Source organism: Gopherus flavomarginatus, chromosome 18 (genome assembly GCF_025201925.1).
Source record: "Gopherus flavomarginatus isolate rGopFla2 chromosome 18, rGopFla2.mat.asm, whole genome shotgun sequence".
Classification (NCBI taxonomy): domain Eukaryota; kingdom Metazoa; phylum Chordata; order Testudines; family Testudinidae; genus Gopherus; species Gopherus flavomarginatus.
Window position 1 is genome coordinate 6742157 of NC_066634.1, and position 26792 is coordinate 6768948.

Genomic DNA, 26792 nt, shown 5'->3' on the forward strand with positions numbered 1-26792 from the left:
CTCTTAAATGACACTTCAACCGAATTAGCTATTTGACGTCACGTCGTATTAAATCCGAACACGCCAGGAAATCTGTGAAAACCTTGTCTGTTTGATGTGTGCGTGAAACGGGTTAAAACAACAACAGAGGACATGGTTGGTGATGGTGAACTAATTTTGCCATCCACTCTCTGAAAACAACGGGGCATGAGTTTTGCAGATTCTCCAGCTCTGTGGCTTTCATTCATCCCTGCTATCAACGATTCCACTGTCTAGTTAGGGGACTTATATGGCTGCTGTGAGTATGGGACTGTCTCACAGTCTTCTAATGCTCTGATTCTGACAATCCCCCCCGAAAAGGTAGGGCTGGGCTATCAGCCGCATTTCACAAAAGAGTAACCGAGGCACAGATCCTCAATGGTATTTAGGCACCGAGCTTCTCTTATGCTCAGTGGATCTGGGCCTAGGTGACTCACCTGAGGTTGGGAGTTGAATTCTGGTCTCAGAAATGCCAGGCTAAGACTGCAATCACTGTATCATGCTTCCTCCACAAGGGGCTCGCTCTCCCCATCAGCACCGCCCCATGGCCAGCCTGTTATTCTTACCGGGGGGGACTCGGATGCAGCACCCTCTCTCATCTCGCACGGGTTCATCTCGCTCCACGTTGTACCGGATCAACTCAAAGGGCATGAGCATCTGGAAAGCAACGGGGTGACAAAGATGGAAATCAGCTGGAAAAATGATGCCAGCGTCCCTCGTGTGCCTATTATCAGGATCTGCCACCTTCCCTCTCCCCCCTCCCCCCCACCAGTGATTCCATCTAGTCCTCGAGTGATTTTCACCTGCATGCAGCCCCGCAGCTGCGTGGCTGCAGCTATGGACTCCTCCGTGAGGCAGGAGGATCGCTGCTTTTGAGCTTCTCTCGCCAGCGTATCGGCATGTTGTGGTTTTCAGTGAGGTGCATGCCGGGGATTTGGAGCGTGGTCCATTAAAATAAGGTGCAACCGTCACCCAAGCACAAGGGGGCACGTAACTGCAATGGCTGCAATTCAGGAAAGCTGATGTGGGGAATACAGCATGGAAGACTGCTTGAGTCGTGGAAAGTAACGGACAAACACAATGCCTTGCTGTCTCCGACTTACCAATACAACTATTGTTGTCGACCTTGGGATTCTAGTGTGAGAAAAACCTTTTCCCCAGGGTTTCCATGAAGAAGTGAGCTATTCTCTTATTTAATTTCATTTTATTACTTCTGAACCCTATTAGTGGCTAAATCCTTCAAAACTGACCTGATCCTAGAATTTGGAATTATATTTCTGCACGAGGGCCACGGAGGTAACCCCAAAATTAACCTCTGGCCTGCAGCATTGAAAAATGGTTGGACCATGTTGGAAAAACACAGTCCGCTTGGTAAGTGGATTGAGATCACTGAGCATTTAGGATGGACAAAGGCACTGGCTCATTGGCACGAGTTTGAGGGTCCGCCCACCGCTATCCCACACTGCTGTCCATTTCTGCCTGCCTGCTTATCCATCTGCCTTCCCCTGCCCTGGGGTCTCAAAGCCTGGATGTTGCCTGCCCTGTTCCAATGCTAGTGTGAAGCCAGGATACTCCTGGAATTATGCATCTCAGCATTGAGCAGCGCTGTTCACTATCATGCACTGCCTCATGCCGGAGCATGGAGCTTTGCCGAAATCCTTGAACTCCTTGACACTTGGGGAGAAGCAAAGGGGCAGAGGTGGCACTTTGCGGAAATCACCGGCATAAAGAGGTGCTTGAAACCCTCTCTAAGCAGATGACCCTTCTCAATTCTTCAGTGCCACAAGGAGATCTTATTGAATGCTCATTGCCCTGGCAATGACGTTTTCATGCCCCAGTGCTGAGCTAGAACATGGTCCCTTCCTTCTCTAGGGCCGGATTGCAAAGCTTCAAGGCTGAATCACCACCAGGCTGGGCTGCAGATGCAGCCTGCGCTGCATAGTGTTGTTAGAGGAACGAACTAAGGCTGTGCTGCACACCTACTCAGAGACAATCTCTGCCCCAAAGAGCTCACCGTCCAATCAGACAAGTCAAACAAATGATGAGGTGAACATAAGGATAATTTGGCATCTTTTTGTTCTAAATTTGTACAGCACCTTGCACAATAGGGCCAGGATTCATGACTGGGGCTCTCAGGCTCTACCATAATACACCTAATAGATAAAGTACAGTGTCTAGCACAAGGAGGCCCTAGTCCATTACTGGGGGTCCTAGTGCTATCATAATATACTTAATAAATAATGTACAGCGTTGGGGGTTTGACATTACTGACATAACCTGTGACCGTATAGATCATTGTTGCAACCACTGTTATATATTTGTAGCAAATATTGTACAAAGGTTGTTGTGTGAGGTGTCTATGGAAAGGTTATGAGTTGCTGATTATAATCATGCTGTCTGTATGGGTGTGTCATTTTTGTATTGCAGTTATGAATATTGGCTATGTACGTGTATCTCAATGTGTTCTGAGTCTAAATAGCCTCAGTGTAGCATTTGGTCAGCTTCTTGAGAAGGGACTATTCTCAGTAAGTGCCCAGTCAAGAAACACTTAGCTGACTATGGACTTTGGAGATGCCAGTCCACATCTGAGCCTTTCTGGGAACATTCAAACTAACATGTGGACAATGGCATCAGCCTGTAAAGAACTGAGTCATGCATGGACATGTGACTTGCCCATGTGACTCCAAACTCCATCTTGCTGTGATCTTGCAGAGGAGAACCAAGGGGTTTCCACACACAAGAGAAAGAATATAAAAGGCAACTGCATCTCCTCCATCTTGTCTTCAATCCTGTTTCTTGCCTCTGGAGGGACTTTGCTACAACAAACGGAAACTCTGAACAAAGGACTGAATGACCCATCCCACCTGGGGATGTGCTCCAGAGGCTTGATTTGAACCTGCAGTTTATTCCATCACTGCTACAAGCCTGAACCAAGAACTTTGCCGTGACTGTATGTGATTGATTCTGAAGGGTTAAAATCCGTGTGCATTTTATATAACAACCTGGTATATGGATTGTGCCAGCTCATTCTCAGACCCAAAGTCCAGAGTTTGGTCAAGAGACCAGAGGCCTAGCCAATAGTAATTAGCTAAAAGAAAGCTGGGGTAAATAGATAATCTTGTTTTTGCTAAAATAGGCCTGGTCAGCAAATTGCCAGGTGTTAACGCTAAGAACAAAATAATTGTGTCTTATTCAGAGTTGCAAATTAAACAAAGGGTCCCTGTTCCTATTGTGTCAATCTCTTCTGTAGGGAACTTGTTTCCACAGATCCATTCTTAAGTTTATGAAAAGTTGGCACATGTCAGTATAAGATATGGCATCCTTCCACTTCCCTTCCCAGGGACCAATGCCTGCCTTAAAACATAAAGAGGACAATCTTTATTGCTATATACTTTCATTGTTTCTTTGTTTTAACCCCTAGGAATGTACCTGGTGGACAATCCAAGGAGTTGCTCCATTCCTATGGACCCCAAATAAGAATTCAACATATATATTTTATACTAATAACATTTTATCAAAGTATTAATTAAATGTTAACTTGCTAACTTGAGACCATGGGCGGAGACATTATGTAACCTTTTAACCATTGGCTAATGTGCTATCTTGTCTTGCTGCAAAACCCATCCCAGGGTGTGGAACTGCCTACCCTGTCACATTCCCCCGCCCATGGAAAATCTATATATTCTATTGTAATTAATTGATTGACAGTGTCTCTGAGCCTAATAAGCAAGGTGACACTCCACCAGCGCTGTGTGTAATAAACTCCTATGCTTGGTCTCTACATGGTGTAAATTTAACCAATTTAACCAATTCTAGCTCTCAACTATATCTTTTTCCTTTTATGACTAAACCTTTAGATTTTAGGTTCTAAAGGATTGACAACAGCGTGATTTGTGGGTAAGATCTGAATTATATATTGACCTGGGTCTGGGGCTTGGTCCTTTGGGATCAGGACAACCTTTTTCTTTTACTGGGGTGTTGGTTTTCATAACCATTCATCCCCGTAATGAGTGGCACTGGTCGTGATACTGGAAACGTCTAAGGGAATTGTTTATAAGACTTCTGGTTAGCCAGTGGGGTAAAACTGAAGTCTTCTCTGTTTGGCTGGTTTGATTTGCCGTGGTGTGCAAAGGAACCCCATCCTTGGGCTGTAACTGTCCTGATCTCAGCCATTTGTGCTGAATTGGTCCTCTCAGTTGTGTCCCACCAAAGGCAGGATCGTTACAACAGCGCAATGGAGTTCGGGGGCTCCTTGGCCGTAATACAAATAATACGGTGACATGGCCAAGCTCAGCCAGGGATCCTATAACTGCCTTTAGATCTGCTGAGTACAGTGGCCTTGGCCACAAAATCAACCTTTTCCCCCTTTACAGCAGACAGTCTACCAAGGCAAGATGCAGCTGTCTGAGCCTTTAGCAACGTTTCACACACAGGCTCATTTGATCAGTGCTCCAGCCAGGGCCGGCGGTTGCCTAGGGCACCAGGATTTGGGAGGGCGGCAGACTGCTCCGGTGGACTCCGGCAGACTGCTCTGGTGGACCTCCTCGCTGGTCCTGCGGCTCTGGTGGAGCATCAGCAGGAACGCCTGCGGGAGGTCCACCGGAGCCGCAGACCGGCAAGCTGGCCCTGCGCCTAGGGCGCCAAAAACCCTGGCGCCGCTCCTGGCTCCAGCTTCTGAGCTGGCGTCATTCACTGCAAAAAGTGTGGGGCCTCGCTAGGTCAGAGTCCATTTCTCTCCTTGCTGTACTTGGAGAGCCTCTAAGGTAGGGTGACCAGCTAGCAACTGTGAAAAAATGGGACAGTGGGTGGGGGGTATTTGGCACCTATATAAGAAAAAGTACCAAAAAATGAGACTGTCCCTTTAAAAAACATCTTGTCACCCTACTCTAAGGTAAGGAAAGCCTGCACTGACATTTCCCAGATGTATCTGCCCAGGGCATGGCTGGCTGCCCTGCACTTTGGAATCTGCTCCCCTCCTCGGCTGAAACAGTCACAGAATTTGCTGAACTTCTGGGCACACTAACACTGCAGTGCCCTTGATTCGTTCTCTCCTGGCTTTTTTCTGATAAGCTGGGAGGAGCTCGTGCCTATTCCTCGGGGGGAAGAGATGGGCATCTCTCTGGTGTAATATTTTTGGCATGACGTGTTGATTTATACATATTGCGTGTTTTCTGCAGGATGCCCTGAAGCCAGAGTCTCCCTGGGAAAGTTTTCTGCAAGTTCATAGCTTCATAGATTTGAATACCCACCAGGGGCCTCTCGATCATCTAGGGCTGGACTATGCCAGAAAATTAGGTCAACCCAGCTATGTATGAAGAATCCACGCCCCTGAGTGATGTAGTTAAGCCAACTGAAGTCCCATCTAGACATTCGTCAAGCTAGCTCCCACTTCTCACAGAGAGGTGGATTAACTACGCATGTAGAAGAACCCTTCTGCTGGTGCAAGTAGTGTCCACGCTGAAGCATCACAGCAGCAGTGTTTCAAATGTAGCCAAGCCTGTAATCTGACCTTCTGTATAACAAAGGCCAGAGAATTTCTCCTGATTGTCCCTATCTTGAACAATACAACTCGTGTTTGGCTAACAGCTCTTCCAGCAGGCAGCCAGGCTTGCCTTTTTCCACTAGGTTAAAGAGTCTGGTGTCTCCTATCCATGAAGATACTTTGTCATCACTCAGTCTTCTTTCTGATAAGCTAAATAGATTGGGGTCCTTAAGGCCTTTCACTTTCAATCCCCAAGCCTCCCCAGGCCTAACCTAACTGGACTCTTTCTGATGCACCAACACTTTTCACAGCCTGTGGGCAGGGCGGCCCAGAGAGGGGGCAAGTGGGACAATTTGCTGCAGGCCCTGGGCCCAGCCCCCATGAGAGTTTTTCAGGGCCCCTGGAGCAGGGTCCTTCACTCGGTCCGGGTCATCGTCGTCGGTAATTCAGCGGCGGGGGGTTCTTCCGCTCCGGGACCCGCCGCCAAAGTGCCCCAAAGACTCATGGCGGGGGGTCCTTCCACCCCAGGACCCGCCGCCGAAGAGCTGAGTCTTCAGCGGTAATTCGGCGGCAGGGACTCCCCACCGCGGGTCTTCGGGGCACTTTGGCTGAGGGTATCAGAGCGGAAGGACCCCCCTGCCACCAAATTACTGCTGAAGCAGGGGACCCCCACCACCGAGGACCCCAGGCCTCCTGAATCCTCTCGACGGCCCTGCCTGTGGGGGAGAAATATCAACATAACCTCACATCCCAGGGGAAATGGATGCAGGAATCTGTTTCATCTCAGTGTGGTTGATGAACCACAGTAAGAGAGGCCAAATGGCTAGAGAGACCTTCATCAACTGTGCTCAGCCTCCACACCTGTCCCAGCTGGGGAAGAAATCAGTAATGGGAACTAGGGAAATGGCCATCACGGTAGGGGAGAGGCAGAGTAGCATTCCTCACCTTCTGGATGAAGCTGGCTCTTCCCACGGCTCCAATCTTCCCAATGTAGTTAATGAACCCAGTGTTACCCTCTGTGGCCCCATAGAACTCGCAGATGGGAATGGGCCCGAAGCGCTGGAGGAATTCCTTCCAGACCTCCACCCTCAAGCCGTTACCCAAAGCCAGCCGCACTTGATGCTCTCGTTCATTCTCCCTCTGCAAAGCAAACAGGGCGGGGCTCCAGGAGCGGCACAGAAAGGAGGCCAGGTCTCACCCTGGGTCTTACACTAGTTCAGGGATCTACCAAGGTGCCCATGCACCCTACAGGCCCCCATGTTATGCTGTAAGGGGTCAGTGGCAGCCATCCAGGGAGTGGGCACTGAGCATTCACTTTCAAGATCAAAAGAAGGAGCAACCCAGCCCCTTTGTGTGATAATAACAGCTGTCGGGCAATCACCCAAGGCAGCAGGCCACATGGTGGGGCAGAGCTAGGACGTGGGGCCATGAGCGGGAGGTTGCCTGGTTGTAAACGTGAGGGCTCGGCTGTGAGAGCAAAAAGCCAGGAGGAAGAGAGCAAATCTGACTCTGGGATGAAGCAGGGATGGAGCTTCTTGGGCACAGAGTTCGCTGGAGGGGCAGACACGGGGATCTTGCAGCCAGGAAGCTGCCTGCTGCTGTTTGTTCCCATAGCACTCAGGGAAACAAGACTTGGTATGTTTGTTTGGGGGCTGGGGGTTGGTGAATAAACAAGAGCACACTGAGAATATCCTTGACTCGCCTCACTGATTTATCATCCTCGCAGAAACACCCCTGTAAGACCCCAGGCTGTGGCTAAAGAAGCAACAGTGCCACAGAAACTCTATTTTGAGGCCAACACAAGCCAGAGATCCAGGATGCTGCATAGGACAAGGGATCTTGGATAGGAACATAGAAGGTGAAATCTCCCCATGCACATGTGACAGCTACCCTCTTGGCTGACACACCAGAGACTAAACCAGCAACCTTGGTACTGAAACCAGGAGCTGCTACAGCTTAAGATTGTAACAGACTCATAGCCATTGTAGGTTGGCATGGGGAAGCAGGACTTGTAACATACACTCACCAGTGGGTGATATAGAGAACTGCCACCTTAAGGCATAGATACCCCTTAAACCACTATTTTGATCATTCAGGTGGGACATACATGGGGCATTCATCGGTCAGTGTCTGGTACATGTCCATCTATGCCTGATCTACAGCGGGCCTATTACAGCCTCCAGAGTCTGGCCCTTTTTGCTCACGCTCTGGGGGATTCTGATTTTTAGCTCTGCAAATTCCCAGTGGAATTGGTTGAAAAATGTTTGTTTGTTTGTTTCCTGTTGAAAAAATGGCAAAAAATGTGACTATTGAAAAATTCAGCACAACTCCCATGTGGCACCATGGCAACATGTCAGAATCAAACTCTTTCAGTTTTTGGCTAAAATTTTTCAATTGTTGAGAGCTTTTTTTGACAAAAAATCCCAATTTTCCATAGAAAGTAGATACTTTCTGTGAAAGAACATTCTTAGTCAAAAAAACAATTTTTTTCATCAAAAACCAGTTTAGAGAGAACATTTTGGACCAGGCCTAATGATGGTTCATTCTCTGTAGTTGGTCAAAATGGTGGCCATCACAGGCCTTGAACTCATCGCTAAATTTCACCCTCGGGTGAAGGGTTGGATAGGTATATAAAAGATTAAATTAGCTTGGCTAATGACTATATCATGCTTGCCAATTTGTATTGAGACATTCTGGGAAGATCTGGAGAGATCGTGTTGGAAATACTGAGCATAAAAAGCCCCAGTTACCAGGGATGGTTCTAACCTGTTTGAGCAAAGAACAGAATTCAAGGAGCAGTGACAATAGGCATGTAGGTTCTAGTCAGGAGCAGTGGAAACTCCCTACAAGTGGGGGACCTACTGGCACCTGAACCATGGCCCCGGCTCCACACCACTTCTTCCCCCCAAGACCCCACCCCCTGCTCACTCCTCTCCGCCCCCCCCATCACTTACTCTTGTGACCAGTGGGAGGGATGGGGCCATGACTCCTGACCCTCCCTGTTCTGGCAGCCCGGGATCCAGTAGATAAGGCATAAAAGGGTGAACTCTTAAAATATTTGTTGCTGGTATCTGTCTGACCAGTTGGCGCTAGCCAACGTGGGTTTAAGCTAATTCTGTTATAAGTTGCAGATCAAAACTTATCACTGCACATTATTGTATGGAGGTGATGACTGCCTAGGCACTTAAGGCTGATTTGGAGCAGTTGTGTAAGTACCACTTGGCCTTTTGGATTTAATAAAGGACTTTGTGGTTACATTGGTGCTGTGCTGGTATCCTGTATTAATAATAACAACACGACATAGTGGACTCCATACTGCTTCACCCCACCTTCCCCATTGGTATTATCAACCAAGGACAATCTAGCAGCCCCCCTACCCCCGGGAAAGGCATTGGGTTACCTTGGGCGTGTTGCACAGATAGCGCATCACCTCCCCTACGTACTGGATCACAGAGACGTGGTATCGCCGGCAGTCATCCCAGAACTGGGAGGCGGAGAACTTGGGACGCAAGACACAGGTGGCTCCTAGGGGAGAGGGAAGGAGAGGTGATGGAGGCATGTGAACCCCATTGAATTAAGCCTTTCCAGTCTACCCTAACCCAGTCATGGCACTGAAGAGGCAACCGGTACATTGCTTATCCTACCGATTTTATTCATCCACCATTGCCTTATGTTCTGCCCGACTATTTGTTAAATCCACTTGTTGTATCTCATCTTATACTACTCAGGGCTGGGACCATCTTTTTGTTCTGTGTTTGTACAGCACCAAGCACAACAAAGCTACAACACCTAGTTGTCATCAAAAAACAAACAATAATAATACTATGGAAGGAGTCACCAGGTGGCACTGCTGCATATAGGCTTTTTTCTTGGTGTGCGAGCAAATGGTCAGTCTTTGGAGACATTTTTGAATTATGGTTAGTTTTGTGAAGCAGTTTCTTTTTAGGGGGAGCCGTGAGTTTCTTTCTGACTAGAGCTGATTTTGAGGCATAGTTAGTTGCTCCCAGGGCATCGATCATTGGTGGCAGGCTGAGATTTCTGAAAGAAAGGATTTCCCCTGCATGCTGACCACTGTTGTAATAATTGGGACTATACATTTGCCCTATTTGTAAATGGTAAAAAAGGTATGTAGAAGTTTATAAAATGTCACAATAACCTACAATAACAAATGTCAGTGGGAAAAGGAAAACTGAGGTAGTCTAAACAAAAAGGCCCATGGAGGTAACTCAAGGACTGTCTTAAAGTTATGCCTGGTAAAACCAGAAGACATGGAACTGGCAATTAATGAACCAAAATTGTGTGTCAGAAACTAGGCCTAATTGGTGGTCAAAATAATGAGGGGATGGGCAGTTCCACTCATGACTCCCTTTGTGGGTCCTTAAAGAAAGAGATTGGGGGGGAGGAGGAATAGAAAAAGAACAGATGGAGGCTATGTAGAAAGCATCATCATCACGGCTGCCACCCCCACCATCTCCTGGGACATCTGGCCTCTGCTCTAATTCTCAAAGATGTCTGGGCCAGAGAGAGGAACCCAGACGATATCACCACCCGTACTTGCTCCTGCTGAACCCCAAATACCTGAGATTAAACAGGATCAGATTCGAACACCGGCGGCAACAACCATGGCTCCAGCCAGCCTCAGCTAACGTCATCTCTTTTTCCCAGAAGGATCATTACCATCTTTGGTACCATCGGAGAGACAGCCAAACAAGGGGTGTTTTCATAGATTCATAGACTCTAGGACTGGAAGAGACCTCGAGAGGTCATCGAGTCCAGTCCCCTGCCCTCATGGCAGGACCAAATACTGTCTAGACCATCCCTGATAGACATTTATCTAACCTACTCTTAAATATCTCCAGAGATGGAGATTCCACAACTCCCCTAGGCAATCTATTCCAGTGTTTAACTACCCTGACAGTTAGGAACTTTTTCCTAATGTCCAACCTGTTTTCCTTTAAAACTCTCCAGATAAAGGGAAAGGGGACAGGACGTGTTCACATGAAAGCCCTACTCAATACTTCACATTTCAAAGATGTTAAACTGGATAAATTCATGGTGGCTAAGTCCGTAAATGGCTATTAGCCAGGATGGGTAAGGAATGGTGTCCCTAGCCTCTGTTTGTCAGAGGGTGGAGACGGATGGCAGGAGAGAGATCACTTGATCATTGCCTGTTAGGTTCATTCCCTCTGGGGCATCTGGCATTGGACACTGTTGGTAGACAGATACTGGGCTAGATGGACCTTTGGTCTGACCCGGTACGGCTGTTCTTATGTTCTTATGTTAGCTGGTTTTCCTTCCTTTCTGTATCTTTGACAGAAGGTTAAAAAAAAAAACGAGTGTGTTTGCCGTGGTACTAAGCAGGCTGAGCTCTCTGGAGGCTAAACCCTGAATCTTGTTTAGCACTGTTCAATGTTGAAGAGCGACTGGGTTGTGTTAACACCTTTGGCCAACATATTCCATCTAAATTAATACAACACCATCTCTGTGCAAGGTCTGGCATATATAATATAAAAATAAACAACATGCCTTAAGAATGTATGTCCTCCAGTGGAAAGCCAAGCTGTGAAGCTTTGAGTATCTTCTGCAGCTTAAGAAATGTAAGGAACATAAGAACGGCCATCCTGGGTCAAAGTATTGATCCATCAAGCCCAGTATCCTGTCTTCCAACAGTGGCCAGTGCCAGGTGCTTCAGAGGGAATAAACAGAACAGGGTGACTATTGACTGATCCATCCCTTGTTGTTAGGATGACCAGATAGCAAATCGGGATGGGATGGGGGGTAATAGGTGCCTATATAAGAAAAAGCCCCCAAAATCGGGACTGTCCCTATAAAATCGGGACATCTGGATACCCTACTTGTTGTCCAGTCCCAGCATCTGGCCATGACAGTCTTAGCCATCCTGGCTAATGGTCATTGATGGACCTCTCCTCCGTGAACTTATCTAATTCTTTTCTGAATCCATTTATACCTTTGGCCATCCCTCAGCAGTGAGTTCCACAGGTTGACAGTTGCGTTGTGTGAAGGAGTACTTGGCAAAGGGGTGACAATAACCTGAACAAATGGTTTTCCCCATGAGCTAAATTCCATGTGGTTTAAACTTCATGCTCAGAGAAGAGTTTTAGAGCCCAGCTCGGCAGAATTAGCAATAACTTAGGAGAGAAGGGAAGGGCCCATCTCTTTGTTCTGTGCCTGTACAGAGTCTAGCCCAGCGGGGTTCTGGGCCACGGCCGGGGCTCAGGGTCATAGAGTTTCAGGCTAGAAAGGACCATCTGATCACCTCTCTGAGCTCCTGTATGTCACAGGGCCACCCACTCCACCAAGCACCTGCTTGCTAAACCCAACAACTGAAATGGTACCAGTATATTACTGCCCACAGGAGACATGGTGTGTGCCACAGGCAGAGAATAGGAGGGACCCTATGTGAGGCCCCCGCAATGGCAGTGAAATGGTTAAGTGAGATACACCCAGATAATCCTGGCACATGACCCATATGCTGCAGAGGAAGGCAAAAAACCCCTAAGGTCCCTGACAATCTGAGCGGGGGAAAACTCCTTCCCCACCTCACCTAATGCGTTCAGTTTAACCCTGAGCTCGTGAGTAAGAACCACCCAGCCAACCACCTGAGAGAGAGAATATTCAGTGCCAACTCAGAGCCCTATCTTGTGTCCCTTCTCCAGCAGCAGCCATCCCTGCCGCTTCAGAGGAAGGAGATAAAAACAAAACAACGGTAACAAAAAATAGAATACATTGCGTGCAGGGGGGTGGGGATTCCTTCCTGACCCCTGCTGCTGGTTGGCTGAAATCCTGAAGCATGACCTTTCAGGAGCATAAAACATAAACCAGCGGTGAGCCACAACTCCCTCTGGGCAGCTGTCCCAGAACCTTACCCCTCTGATGGTTAGAAACCATCTTCTAATTTCCAGCACAAATTTGTTCAAGGACAGTTTATAATCCATATCTAGATAATAATAAGAAGAATTAAGAATGATGTTTGCTTAAAGATGACCTGGCATGGGAAAAATGCACTTTTTTGCATTTCCATCTATCTATCTACCTCCATACTCTATCTATATTTCTATCTATCTATCTACCTCTATTCATCCACCTCTCCCAGTGACGCTTTAGACCCGTGCTGACACTCTGTACATACCAACCTCCAAGCATCCTCCAAGTCCGATGAGCAGCGCAGCCGAATGGTACAGCGGCAGAGGGGTGTAGATCACATCCTCAGCTTTGACGCCACATATGTATAACATGTTTGCTGTCCTGCACAGCTTCAAATGGGTGATGATGGCAGCTTTCGGGAGTCCTTATAGGCCAAAGGGATTGTGTTTAGTGATGGCTCATGGGTTTTGTAGTGCAGTTACCTCATGACCCCCTTCGCCTTTATGACCTGGGCTCCTTGATTGAACTACATCTCCCATGATGCACTACAGCCAGGCACTCCCATGGTGCATTACTTCCCCTCTCCAAAAGGACATAGGTGCTGACTTTTATTTTTCCCTGTGGGAGCTCCACCCCCACTCCACCCCTTCCCCTGAGGCCCTACCTTCACCCCACCTCTTCCTTCCCCTGCTCCGCCCCCTCCCCTAAGGCTCCCTACTGATCTCCACCCTTCCCCAAGCGCCTCCTGCTAGCTGCCAAACAGCTGATTGGTGGCGTGGCCAAGCAGCTGATTGCTGGCGCCACCAGACGGCTGTGGCTGGTGGATGCTGAGCACCCACAATTTTTTTTCTGTGGGTGCTTTAGCCCCAGAGAATCCATGGAGTCAGCACCTATGCAAGAGGGGACCTGAACTACAACTCCCATGAAGCAACATGCTGGTATTTCAGAATAAAAATATTTGGTGCTTTGGCCAAAATATTTTGGTATTTGAATTTTATTGGTCAAAATCAAAATTTGAAATTTTTTTTGCCCAAAATCCTGAACAATTTAGACAAAAACAAAATTTATTTTTCTTTTCATCCAAAAAAAGTTCCATTTTCCAACCCTCTCTAGTGCTGATCAGTACTTTGAAACTGGAAATGGCTGCCATTTTCCAAGATGACCGCACTTATTCCTATAAAAGTTTTGGGAGTCCCATCTCCTGGTCCCTTAAGTTGGATGCAAAGTTTACAGATGCAGAAGACGCCTATTTAGGGCTGAGGGCAAACACGTTTTTTCCTCCCATGCAAACTGACACCAATTTGAAAAGTATTCCTGGCCCAAACTTTTAAAATATCAAAAAAAAAATTATGAACCAAACATTTTAAAAAATTGGTTCAAATCAAATCAAAATTCATAGAGGACTACAACATTCACACTCTGATTTGGTAAATAATCTTCCTCTTTGACCAGATCTGCTTTAACAAGCGTGATGTTAGAAGCCATAATTTGCCCTAAACAGCTTTTACTGTTGACTTTTACACACTCTATGAATTTTTCATTACCACTCCCATGCATAGCATTGGCACAAGTTATGGAGCCACCTTCTACTCAGAGGCGGCTCCAGGCACCAGCACGCCAAGCGCATGCTTGGGGCGGCAAGCCGTGGGGAGCGCTCTGCCGGTTGCCGCAAGGGTAGCAGGCAGGGTGCCTTCAGCGGCTTGCCTGTGGGAGTTCCGCTGGTCCCGCGGCTTTGGCGGACCTCCCGCAGGCACGGCTGTGGGAGGTCTGCTGAAGCCGTGGGACCAGCGAACCCTCCACAGGCAAGCCGCTGAAGGCAGCCTGCCTGCCTTGCTTAGAGCGGCAAAATGCCTAGAGCCGCCCCTGCTTCTACTGAACTCACAGTAAGAGTATTTACGTAAAGGTGACAGTGTTGGGGTACGTTAACCCTTTTTTGTACAAAGTAAGGAATGTACTGAAAAAAAGCCGTTTCTGTGGCGTTTTGAAAATTGTGTGAAAATTGCAAACTATCTCTTTAAGTGTTCCGGGGTTTTCTGCTTGCAGTTTAGGGGGGCTCTGTAGGGAAGCGTGCAATTTGGATCTTGAGCAATCAGCCTGCAAAAAGCCAGCCTAGAGCCAGGTAAGGTGAGCTGGGCCTCTCTTCCTCCATCTCTCTGTGCTTTTGCTTCTTGCGTGTTATCAGTCTGCATCCTAAGAAATAACATTGTGTGATGCTGCACATTTCCCAACCACCTCTAGTGCCAATCAATATTTTACATCCAGGAATAGCCGCCCTCTTCCAAGATGGAAAAATCTGTTTTTTTTTAAATAATGTTGACAGATGTTTATTTTTTAGCATTTTTTAAAAAAATTAATTGATTTAAATTTTCACAGTTGCACAAAAATTGTAGGTTTTAAGCATCTTCATTTGATTTTTATTGATTTAAATTTTCACAGTTGTAGGAAATTAGGGGCGGTTGCACAGGCGCTGACTTTTGTGTTTGCCTATGGGTGCTCCTCTCTGCCCCCTTCTCCCTGCGTGAGCAGTGGGCAGGGCCTCAGGGGGAGGAGGCTGAGCAGGGCTAGGACCTTGTGGCTGAGCACAGGAGGAGTGGAGGACATGGCCACGCTCCAGGCACTGGGGCCCACAAAAGATTAGACTCACCCTAGGGGGACTATTTTTTTAGATGGCTGCTTGAGCCCAGGAGCACCCACAGAGTCAGCACCTATGGCCGGTCAGACAAAAGGCGGGTCAGACCACAATTATTTATTGGCAACAGATGCTAAGATTCAAAAACTTTAAAGCTTTATAACCATTAAAAGACAAACTGTCAGCATGACATGTCAACATGCACAAAGGAAATATCCTTAAATCAAACGCGACTGCGTTTTCTAGCAGTCTTTTTCACACTTTGCCAATCCGACACTTATTAATGGAAATATTGCTTTGTCGGTTTGGGTCTGTATGATGAAACAACGTTTGTCGACATTTACCAATAAACATCTAATCGTACAAATGTGTGACTAGAAGGGACCTCGACAGTCCAGTCCCCTGCACTGAGGCAGGACTAAGTATTATCTAGACCATCCCTGAGAGGTGTTTGTCCAACCTGTTCTTAAAAACCTCCAAAGATGGCTATTCCGATTCCAAAACCTCCCTAGGTAATTTATTCCAGTGTGTAACTACCTTGACAGTTTGGAAGGTTTTCCTAACGTCCAACCTAAACCTCCTTTGCTGCAATTTAAGCCCATACTTCTGGTCCTGTCGTCAGAGGATAAAGGGAACAAATGTTTCACACTTCTCTTTATGACAATCATCTTTCCAAGCCTACTTAACAGCCGGGTGCAGCTGCTCAGCACTCCCATCACACGTCCCCTCCTCACCTGTGGTGCCCGAGGTGTAAATATAGAGTGCAGTGGATTTGGGAGTGACATTGGCTCGGAAAGCGACGGGGATCGGCTCCTCGGAGGCGGCGTCTATATGGCCCTGGAGAGGCTCGACGCCACTGGTGGGGGACTCGGCGCTCAGGTAGAAAACCCGGATCCCTTTCTGTTGCAGGCTGGGCAGAACGTCCTCAATAGCGGCTTTGAGGTCTGAAGAGGGGGTGAGAAAGGCATTTTTCCCCATTGAGGAACGTGGATCACTGCATCACAAGCACACAGAGGCGTATGGAGACACAGACACAGATGTGCCCACCAACGCAGGTGCACACAGGTACACAGACAAAGGTGGGAGCAGGCAGACAGCACAGATGCACGCAGAGGCGCACCGTGACACATTGTCCTCCACATTCCCCCCTGTACCCACATGTTCACCACTGCAAGATGGCATGGGGATGGTTTGTACAGAGCATGCCTTGTGAGGTATCATGGGAAAAGACAGAATTGGATGAACCTCATTATCCTGTTGAAATGCGTGTGTGTCATTGTTGGACATGAAGCTGTGAGAAACGCCCACAAACCAGCCCCTCGGTGAGGACAGAGAAACGGTAAACACAGAGGCCATACATGCCAAAGCTCATGTCGACCAGGAGTGGAGGAAGCTCCCTAAAGTGGGGGGCCACCAGCGTCCGAACACGGGCTCTGCCCTCATGCCACCCCTTCTCCCTGAGCTCCACCCCCCATGCCACCCCTCCCTCCAAGATCCCGCCCCACACCACCCCTCCTCTGCCAAAGCCTGCTTCTGCACTGCCCCTTCTCCCTGAGCCCTGCTCCCCCCACCCCTCTCCCTGAGGCCCCACTCCATGGCACCCCTTCTCCTCAAACCTCCACCCCCATGCCATCCCTCCCCCCGAGGCCCCACCCCACAGCACTCCTTCTCCCCAAGCCCCCACACTACCCATTCCTCCCCTAGGCCCCACCCTCATGCCACCCCCTGAGCCCCTGCCTTTGCACTGCCCCTTCCCTTGAGGCCCCACCCCATGCCGCCTCTTCCCCCCAAGACCCCGCCCCTGTTTGCTCCTCTCCAACCCTCCCCACCCCATCGCTCGCCCTTATGGCCGGTAAAAAGTGTTGGGGCCCCTCCCACTCCCCTTCTGGCACCCCTCATGTAGACAAAAGGTGCAAGCAAAAAATTGCAAATTCATAATGAAGAAAATGGTCAGCAGCCCGTGTCCACCATGAGGGTTGCCCAACCCCATGACACTGCATGGATTTTTCCATCTCCTGAAGAAAAGTATAAATGAGAGACAGAGACATCACCGTGGCCTGCCTCTCCCTCCCATCTCTGCACAGGGAAGCAAGATCGCCTGGAAAAAAAAGAGCTCCCCATTGAGACTTTGGTTGGGGCTGGACCTACCTGGAAGGCGTTGCACTTAACATGGACTGCTGTGAAGTTCTGGGGGAGAGAAATCCTCTTGCTTTCAGAATGATAAGCCTGGTAAAGTTTAGGCTTTAGACTGCAATTTTGCTATTCTATTTCCGTTTGCAACCAGTTCTAATCTTCTCTGCCACTGCCCCTTAAACACTTAAAATCCCTCTTTCTCTAGTTAATTCACTTCTTTTGAAGTCGGGTCTGAATCAGGGAGTTTTTCTAGGGGGGGATTGCTCAGATACTACCCTTTGAAGGCATGGCAAGCAAATTAATGAGATTGCATTGATCAGAGAGGTCTTGAGCAGTGTCAGACACACATTTCTAGGGTGCAAGGCTGGGGGAATTTGCTCCCCGTAGTGTAGTTCATGAGTGGCTGGAAGCGGCTTCATGTCACTTTGCTGGGTATGCATATGCATGCTGATCTCTGAGTGAACAGAGCCCGGTGGGATTTGCCATTCAGTGGCATAGAAGAGTAGGAGACACCCTCGCCAGGAGAGTTAAATTGGGTGCAGGAGCTCCACCGTCCAGGGACATGCCACACACACGCAGGTACAAAGTTCAACACACATCTATACTTAATATAGGCACAGACACATACACAAGGGTACCAGAAAAATACACCGAATCAAGCATGTTGACTCCAAGGGAGCAGGACCAATTCACGCCAATGGAGTGACACTGATTTACACCAGCCAGGGATCTGGCTCATTTTATTGATGGGGAAACTGAGGCACAGAGCAGGGACATGAGTTATCCCAAACCACACAGCAAGTCAGGGTTAGAACTGTGTTAGAATCCAGGGCTCCTAGGCCCTGGACCTGTGTAGGCATCTATAGGTGGGTGTAAAGGACTAAATTGAGACCTTTGGGGTTGAAAATTATGGCTCTAAATTAGTGAGCCAATGGTTACAGGCGCTGCATCCAGGATCAGTTCGTGATCAGGGGAAGCAAGGCTCCATTTGCATCCATCCCAGGGTGCACCTGTTTTTTGGTTCTTGTGAGTTATCATTCTGGCTCCTAAGAAATAAAAATTGTGTTACATTGCAACCTTCCCACAAAAGAATGTTATACTTTTATCTAACTTCTCAATGTGTGTGTGCTGTGAACATAACAATGTTCCCTCTCTATGCCTCATCTTCCTCTCCCACCTCTTGTCTATTTAGAGGGTCAGCTTGTTGGGGCAGGAACTGTCCCTGTGGATTCTCCATCACTGACAATTTTTAAATTGAGATGGGATTTTTTTCTTAAACATCTGCTCTAGGGGTTACTTTGGGGCCGTTCTCTGGCCCATGCTAGACAGGGGGTTGGACTAGAGGCTTGCAATGGTCCCAACTGGCCTTACAATCCATGAACATAGGCTTGATCCCATCTGGAGTCTCTCTGGGGGCCCTGAGATAACAACTGTAGGAGGGAGAAAAAGCAGCTTTTTCCCTATTGCACGTGGCCAATTCCCAGATCAAAGCCAGCATTAGATTTGCCCTCTGCCTTTTACTGTCAATTCTAACTACACCAGGAAGATTCTGGCAGGGGAGTGTCCTAAGCCCCTGTTAGCTAGGGAAGGGGACATCTGCTTATCGCTTTATGATCCTTCCTTTATAGTTGCCCCATTATCCTGATCCTTATCAGCACCACCTCTCATCTGAGCCTGAGGATGATTAACTCCAGGTGGTTTCTCCTGCTGATCTTGCAAACACACAGAGAAACCTTTCACAGAGCTTGTCCTTAGGCTTTTATATGGCGCTAATTCACTAGGGGTCTATTATAGACCTCCCACTGATTTCGGTGACCTACAGATCACTGCGAGATTTGAACCCTCATTGCTGGTGCCAGAGATCCAAGGATTGAAAAAAAGCACGGGACCAGACTTACAGCCTGCCTGGGTGTATGATTAATTGTATTCCACCAAAGTTAGGAAAGCCTGGGTGGGGGGTTGTTTGGCAAGGGCTGGCTAGAGGTAAACTTGGATTGTTCTCTGGCTCCAAGTTGTGCAAGAGGTCAAGGTCGATCTAATCACTCCTTCTGGGCAAGGGGATTGTAAACCAGGTTGGAGGTTCAGCAGCAGTTTCACTGCAATGAGGCTTTCACCGAATTCAGTAGGAATGTAAAGCTATCAGGCCAGTAGCCCTGGTGTGTGACAGCAACCCTCTTTTGTGCGGCGTTGGCCACGTGCTGGAATTCTGGTGAATTTCAGGCACCCAGGGGCCACCTCCCTAGTTTTCCGAGCAGGATCCCAGCATGCTGGGTGGAGAGAGCATCTGTTTAGCTTGGTACTTGGAGCCCACCCATAAGGCATTGCTGTTTTGCAGCAGGGAAACTGAGGCACGCTGCGAGATCAAGACCAGGATTTCCAAAACAGCTCCGCTCCCATCTATGAACAGCGCACTACACCGAGTGGGGGGAGGAGGGGTCAGGACACTTGGGTTCTAACCCCTAACTTTGCCCTGGACCTGCTGCATGCAGCTGGGCAAATGTGGATGAGCTATTTCCCCTTCTATCTTTTGTCGCTCTAGACTCAGAGCTTTTTGAGACAGGAGCTACATCTAATTATGTACCTGTGCAGTGCCCAGCATAATAAAATATACTATCTAGGGCTGTTCATCAAGAAGTCTCAAAGGACTTCACAAAGATATCTTTATCCCCATTCCAGATTTGGGGAAACTGAGGCACAGGGTGTGGAAGCCCAGGATCAACCAGCAAGCCAGTGTAGATCCCAGATCCTAGATCAGAGTTCAGTCCACTATGCGACACAACCCAAAAGTACCCTGATCTTGATGGGATCCTCTACCTGCTACCATAACAATTGTAATTTAGGCCTCAAAAATACAAGGCCAAATTTTCAACTGCGGGACTAGCGTGAAAATCTGCTCATGAGTCTCACAACTGGGAGCTCTGCTGGGGCATATAAGAAAAAGCACCCTTGCTGAGATGCCAAAGCTCAGATCCTCAAAGGTATTTCAGACGCCTAACTCCTGTCGGTTTCAGCCTTTGAGGCTCTGGATCCTTTGTGAAATTTTGCCCGTCTCCAGAATCTGAGCAAGAGCTAGAAACCAGTCAGGAGTTTTCCAGATCCCAGCCCAATAGCATAACTAGAGCTGGGTGAATAACCGATTTCTTGGTTCATTGGCAACTTTGAAAAGTCGAAGGGAGAAAGAAAATCATTTGGGATCAGACCAAAGACAAACATTTTCCAAGTTTTAGATGACACGAAAGCAGAGGCAAAAATTGTTTAATGGGAGATGAAAGGTTTAGTCTCAATCTGAAGCGTTTTTAGGCTTTCAAAATACAAAGTGAAAATGAAAGACAATTTGGAAGCAAAAAGTTCTTCCAACCAAATGCTCAAAACCTTTATTTGAACCTTTTCCAAACAAAACATTGCAGTTTGTTGGGTTGGAAATGACTTTTTCGACTCAAAACTTCCTTTCCTCTTCATTTTATAAAGTCTTTATAAAGACGAAACCAAAACAGATTCCCATAGTCACAGAGTCATAGAAATGTAGGACTGGAAGGGACCTCAGTGGGTCATCTAGTCCAGTTCCCTGCACTCAAGGCACGACTAAGTAATAACTAGACCATCCCTGACAGATGTTTGTCTAACCTGCTCTTAAAAATCCCCAATGATGGAGATTCCACAACTTCCCTGGGCAAGTTATTCCAGTGCTTAACTACCCTGACGTTTGGGAATTTTTTCCTAATGTCCAACCTAAACCTCCCTTAAACCCAGTGCTTCCTGTCCTATCCTCAGAGGTTAACAAGAAGACTTTTTCATCCTCTTCCCTTTAACTGTCTTTTATGTAACTGAAAACTGTTATCACGTCCCCTCTCAGTCGTTTCTTCTCCAGATTCAACAAACCCAATTTTTTCAATCTTCCCTCACAGGTCATGTTTTCTGGACCTTTAATCACTGTTTTTGTTGCTCTTCTCTGGACTTTCTCCTGTTTGTCCACATCTTTCCTGAAATGGTGCCCAGAACAGGCCACAATACTCCAGTTGAGGCCGAATCAGCACGGAGTACAGCAGAAATGTTTGGGAAGTTGAAACTAGACAAAATCAGACTGGAAAGCAGGCTTCTGCATCTTCACCAGTGAGGATGATTAAGCAGTGGAGCAACTTACCGAGGGGGGCTAAGAAATGCTCCGTCACTAGCAGTTTTAAAATCAAGATTGGATGTGTTTTTTAAAGATATGCTCTAGTTCACGCAGGGATTAGATCAGGGGAGCACTAGGTCTGTGTTCTTGGACCTGTGTTATACAGAGCTAAGACCAGATAATTACAGTGGTCCCTTCTGGCTGGAACCCGTGAATTTATAAAACATCCATCACACGTGAGGGCCCCACGTTGCCGTAGAGTATGATTAAAAGCATTCAAGGCTACAGGACCCAATTAGGATAAGCAACCGGAGCCAGGAGAGGCAGAGTTTAATGGCTGTGCAACCTTGGGCAGGTCGCTGACCCACTTTGTGCCTCAGTTTCCCCTTTCAAAGCCCTCCCGGTAGCCTGGGATTAGTCTTAACAGCTGTGAAGTTTTATTGCCGCTATTAGATGCCAAAGCTGGGCATGTATGTGTACACCGGGGTGTGGCTGTCATCATAACCTCCGTCCTCGAACTCTGAGAGAGGCATTACACCCCAGGGGACTTTAGCATGAGCCAGATAGTCCCCGCCAAACCCACGCACACACAGACACACACACCGGTATATACATAGGTGCACACAAATACACATGCATGAGACACACAAATACAGACACACAAACTAATATATATACATACACGCACAAAACACACACGTAGACAGAGACACACAACCATAGACACACACAGGCATAAATATAAATACATACCATACAGGTGCACTTGCAGAGACCTACAAAAAACATTCAGGTGCACACTCCCCTGAACAAATGCACACACACCAATGCCTACACACACACACACAGAAGAACACACACATTCAAACACACACATGCACCCAACAATGCACACAAACTCACACTTACTTTCTCACACATACACAAAACACATAGATGCATCCATACACACACACAGAATAATAATAGGAATCCCTGGTGAATCCCTTTTCATCTGTAGATACAGAGATGGGACAGGACTAGACAAATATCACCCAGCAGGCAAACACAGACATTAAAAAACATGCACACAAATGCACACAAATACGCACATACAGAAACACACTAACACGCATCTCTAGACCAGCACACATGCACATAAATACCCACGAACACACACACAACAAATGCACACACATACTACCATGTACACCTAGATCAGCACACACACAAAGACACACATCTGTGCGTTCATGCACGTACTCCTAGACAAATGTGCACCCCTGCCGAAACACAGAGGCAGGGAACAGCCACACACACAAACCACATGCACACACGTGCACAAACCCCCGCCTGCACATACACATGCAAACAGCCACACGCACACATGTGCACAAACCCCCGCCTGCACACACGTGCCAACAGCCACATGCAAACACATGCACACACACAATGAAAAGAGCCGCGGCAAGTGGTTTGAACTGCCAAATCTTTTCCTTGTCCTCTTAACCCTGATTGCCTGAACCTTGGTCTTGAGTCATTCTGTACGTAATTTATCTGCACTATACCCTAGAAACTGAGTAAACACACAGCTTAACTCCTTTGCTGGCAACTGAGACAGGGGATTCAGGTACCTCAAGAATGGTCACAGGCCTGGGGATATTACCGTATGGAAAGAGACTGCAAATGGGGACCTGGCATTGATCCAGAGCAGGGGGGGCTTGGAACCAAGACTCCTGGGTTCTCTCCCTGGCTCTGGATGGGGAGTGGGGGCTAGTGGTTAGACCAGAGGGGCTGGGAACCAGGACTCCTGAGTTCTCTTCCTGGCTCTGGGGTTCTAGCAGTTTAGAGCAGGAGGCAGAGGAGGGCTGCCCCCAAGTCCATTCCAGGTTTCCAACAGAGCACAATGCCTGCTCTGGCTTTGGTTGGCTCCAAAGTGCTGGTACCATGCCATGCAGCTGTGATCCAGGCACATCTACAGCTGGGTGCCTCCAACTGGCAGGGCTTTGATGTAAGGAGCAGGACACAGGACCGTCCTTAGGCATAGGCAGCTGAGTAGGGCACCTGAAAATTTGGGGCACCACTGGGTCTTAGTGTCCACCCTCTTGTTTTCCTATCCCTGTTCTGACCCTTCCTGGAGGCTCCCACAGATGGCTGCTCTAGTCTGGTGAGTCTTCCTTGGGAGGGAATCTAGTAGTTAAAAGTGAAAAAACCTCCAGCCTGCCAGACCTATTAGCACAACATTTAACAGGCATTTGCCAATCCCAAGGTATATACTGACAGGTTTCAGAGTGGTAGCCCTGTTAGTCTGTATCAGCAAAAACAAGGACGAGTCCTTGTGTCACCTCAAAGACTAACAAATTATTTGGGCATAAGCTTTTGTGGACTAGAACCCATTTCATCAGATGTCCATGAAAGCTTATGCCCAAATAAATTTTTATACTGTCAGTTTCTGACTTTACTGACAAAAACAGTTGTGCATTAATGTAATATTTACACAGAACATGTCAGTCTACAGGATCTTAGTTTAAAATTTGCTTTAAAAATATTTCATTAGTGAGCTGGTGAAGATTATAAAATCACATTTCTAAAAAATGCTTGCATAGAGTTTTAGATGCACAATCATCTTTAGCCTTAAATGCGTGGATCTTCACACATAGTTTTTTAAATAAATCCTTCAAAAGACCTCCCTTATCTAAAATACACATTTTAATTACTATAGTTAAAAAAAAAAGTGCTTCCAAGTCTTCCTGTCCTTTCTGTCCATCCCTTCACCACCTCTCCCCCCACTCCCCACTGAAGAGAGCCCTTAAAGGGACAACAGTCCTTCCCTTCCAGATAGCTGGACAAAGAGTTCCCTTTCTTTACTTCTGACTATCCGACAAACTAGTTTTAAAAGAACCCTCCAGCAAAATCAGTATCTTAGTAAGACAAAATCCTTGTTATACCTAAAATCTTTGGAAACGTATTTTTTTTAAAGTTGGTGAAATTTCATAACCATGTCTCTTGTTATGGAGATCACACAAAGTAAATTACTGTTCCCTTTTTCTAAAAGCAATGAACATTGTTATGAACACACTAAACCTCTCTGATTAATTTAAAAGAATGTCTTTGTTTCAGTGAGTTAAATATGTAGTAATCTGGAATGCTGGCTTAAGATTTGAGCACATTTAAAATATAAATTCAACTTAGAAATACTGATGAAGAAAATGTAAAACAGAGAAGAGCTGCATCATGTATTCCATTATATGTAATGTTGTATTCAGCAGGAGAGCTGACTCACCCTTACTATGAAGTTTTTGCAAATAAATTTCTGACAAACTTCAGGGCATATCAAAAAACCTGTGACTGACATTTTTTATTCCCAAATTTTAGTGCTTTTAGTTAGGTACTTTCTTCATGTCCATTCTGCAGGAGGGAGAGTGCATGCAAGTCTCTGCGGGGAACTGTGACTCTCCGCCACCATGAGGCAGGCTGGGCATCTCATTATCCTTTGCTGTCAAGTCCCTCCTCCCCCTCCCCCACCAGGCTGTGAGCTTGGGCTGCCATCCGGCATAGGGGCACCAGTTTAATAATACTGCCTAGGGCCACATAAATCCTAAGGACGGCCCTGGCAGGACCAGAGCCCTGTGTGCAGCCTGGGCCCCACTCACCACCCTCACTGTGCAGTCGTTGACCCCTGTGAAAACACTCCAGGAGTCCTGGCTCCCAGCCCCCCTGCTGTAATCACTACACCTAACCCCAGAGGTGAAAGTAAACCGGTATGGTATGGTGTACCGGTAAGACCTGGTACACAGCTGACCGTTCTGGCAGGGCCACTGATGCAAGGGACCAAAAGGGGCAGCTTCCCCAGGGTTCCCGGCAGCAGCCAGAGCCCTGGGCCCTTTAAATCACTGTTGGGCCATGCTGAAGGGCAGGCTGGCTGAGGGAGTCTACCCTCGTCCTGCCCCAGGCCCTGCCCACTTGAGCCACCCCCCACGCTCAGGACCCCAGCTGTCCTGCATACCAGTAAGTCCCTTAAGTTACTTTCAGTGCTGTCCCCACTCCCAGAGCCAGGGAGAGAACTGAGGAGTCCTGGCTCCCACCCCCCTTGCTCTAACCACTAGCACCCACTCCTCCCCCAGGGCCAGACTAGAACCCTAGTGTTGTGGTTCCCAGCCTCCTGGCTCTAACCACTACACCGAACTGAGATGAGAGGCCAGACACACACACACACCCCAGGCAGGGAAGTTGTGAATTGCTCCTCAGTCGGTGACGGTCCCATGCCCCTGCCCCTGGGGTGGATCAGAGACCCAACCAGCATGGGCAATCCCCTGCAGGAACACCTGGTACTGTGATGGAGCAAAGTCCCCCTTGCCGTGAGGTATAGCTCTGAGATGCAACTGGTCCCTGCTCACCAGGAGACTTGACCCTCGGTGGCAGCAGCCTCCCCACTCACCTGGAGTGGTCAGCAGCACCGTGGCCCTGCAGGCGCCGAGTGAATGCAGCAGGGACTTGGCGCGAATGTTGCTGTTCAGACACGCCATGACGCAGCCGATCTTCGCCAGCCCCATCCAAACCCAGAGGTAGGAGGGGACGTTCAGCAGGAAGACGGCCACCGAGTCCCCTTCCCGCAGCCCCACGCCGTCCCGCAGGACCCGAGCCGCCTGACTGCTGCGCCGATCTATGTCCCGGTAGGTGTAAACCTGCTCCCCGAAAAGCAGCAGGGCTTTCTCCGGGTGGCTCTGCACCTTCTCCAAGAAGGTATCGAGCAGGGTGAGGGGAGGGCAGCGCTGGAGCCGACGCAGACATCTGTATCCACTGTGGACCATGGACAGTGATATGACCAGGTCCTGCCACCAGTAGGGGAAAAGCAGATTCCCCAGCAGAGGCAGCAGGAGCAGCAGCCCCACTAGGGCTGTGCACAGAGCAAGCATGACTCAGCTGGGGCTCCACGGCAACCTCCCAGCAGCTCCACTGTGCCTGGGCATAAAACTGATGAGGCGCTGGGAGTTACTAGCTTTCCCCTCCCTGCCGTTCTGTGAGGTGATTCGAGGATGGCCTGGCTGGGAGTCAAGACCTTGGGTTATTCACATCAGACGGGGTGGGAGAGCTGCCAAAGTCCCTTCAGCTGACTGCTCCTTGCACCCAGGTCAAGCCATGGGCGGGGTGGGGCATTCCAGAGCTGGCGTCAGGCCAAGGGGCAGCATGTGGGTCGCTCTCCAGCCAGCAAGAGATATCTAGCTCTCTCCATGGGCTGTCCCAAGCAGGCAGAAGTGACTCTGGCCCAGAAAAAAATCTGGGAGAGTTTTTTCCAGTCCGTCTAGTGAATGAGGATGCATGGTCCTCACCAATTCAGATAGGAATTAGTAGTTTGGAAAGTCTCAAGCTCAATTTCACCCCTTCTCTCTCTCCGCCCCAAATATACAACCTCCTGCAAACGTGTGTGTCTCCTTTGCAGGGACACACACACACACAACTTCCTGCAAATTCTCCTTTGCACAGACACACACACAACCTCCTGAAAATTCTCCTTTGCACAGGCACATGTAGTAAGTGAAGGCCCTGATAAA

General features: G+C 48.1%; 1 protein-coding gene across 1 annotated transcript in view; it reads right to left on the minus strand.

The window, feature by feature from the left end:
• The window catches only part of SLC27A5 (solute carrier family 27 member 5), a 36724-nt gene extending 10568 nt beyond the window's left edge, over nucleotides 1-26156 (minus strand). Inside the window, exons 1-6 of the mRNA XM_050927611.1 lie at nucleotides 25679-26156; nucleotides 15749-15958; nucleotides 12651-12809; nucleotides 8901-9025; nucleotides 6446-6640; nucleotides 585-675 (exon numbers count right to left, since the gene is read on the minus strand). Of these exons, the coding sequence (XP_050783568.1) occupies nucleotides 585-675; nucleotides 6446-6640; nucleotides 8901-9025; nucleotides 12651-12809; nucleotides 15749-15958; nucleotides 25679-26156 (1258 nt within the window). The remainder of the gene's footprint in view (nucleotides 1-584; nucleotides 676-6445; nucleotides 6641-8900; nucleotides 9026-12650; nucleotides 12810-15748; nucleotides 15959-25678) is intronic.
• Nucleotides 26157-26792: the final 636 nt, after the last annotated feature.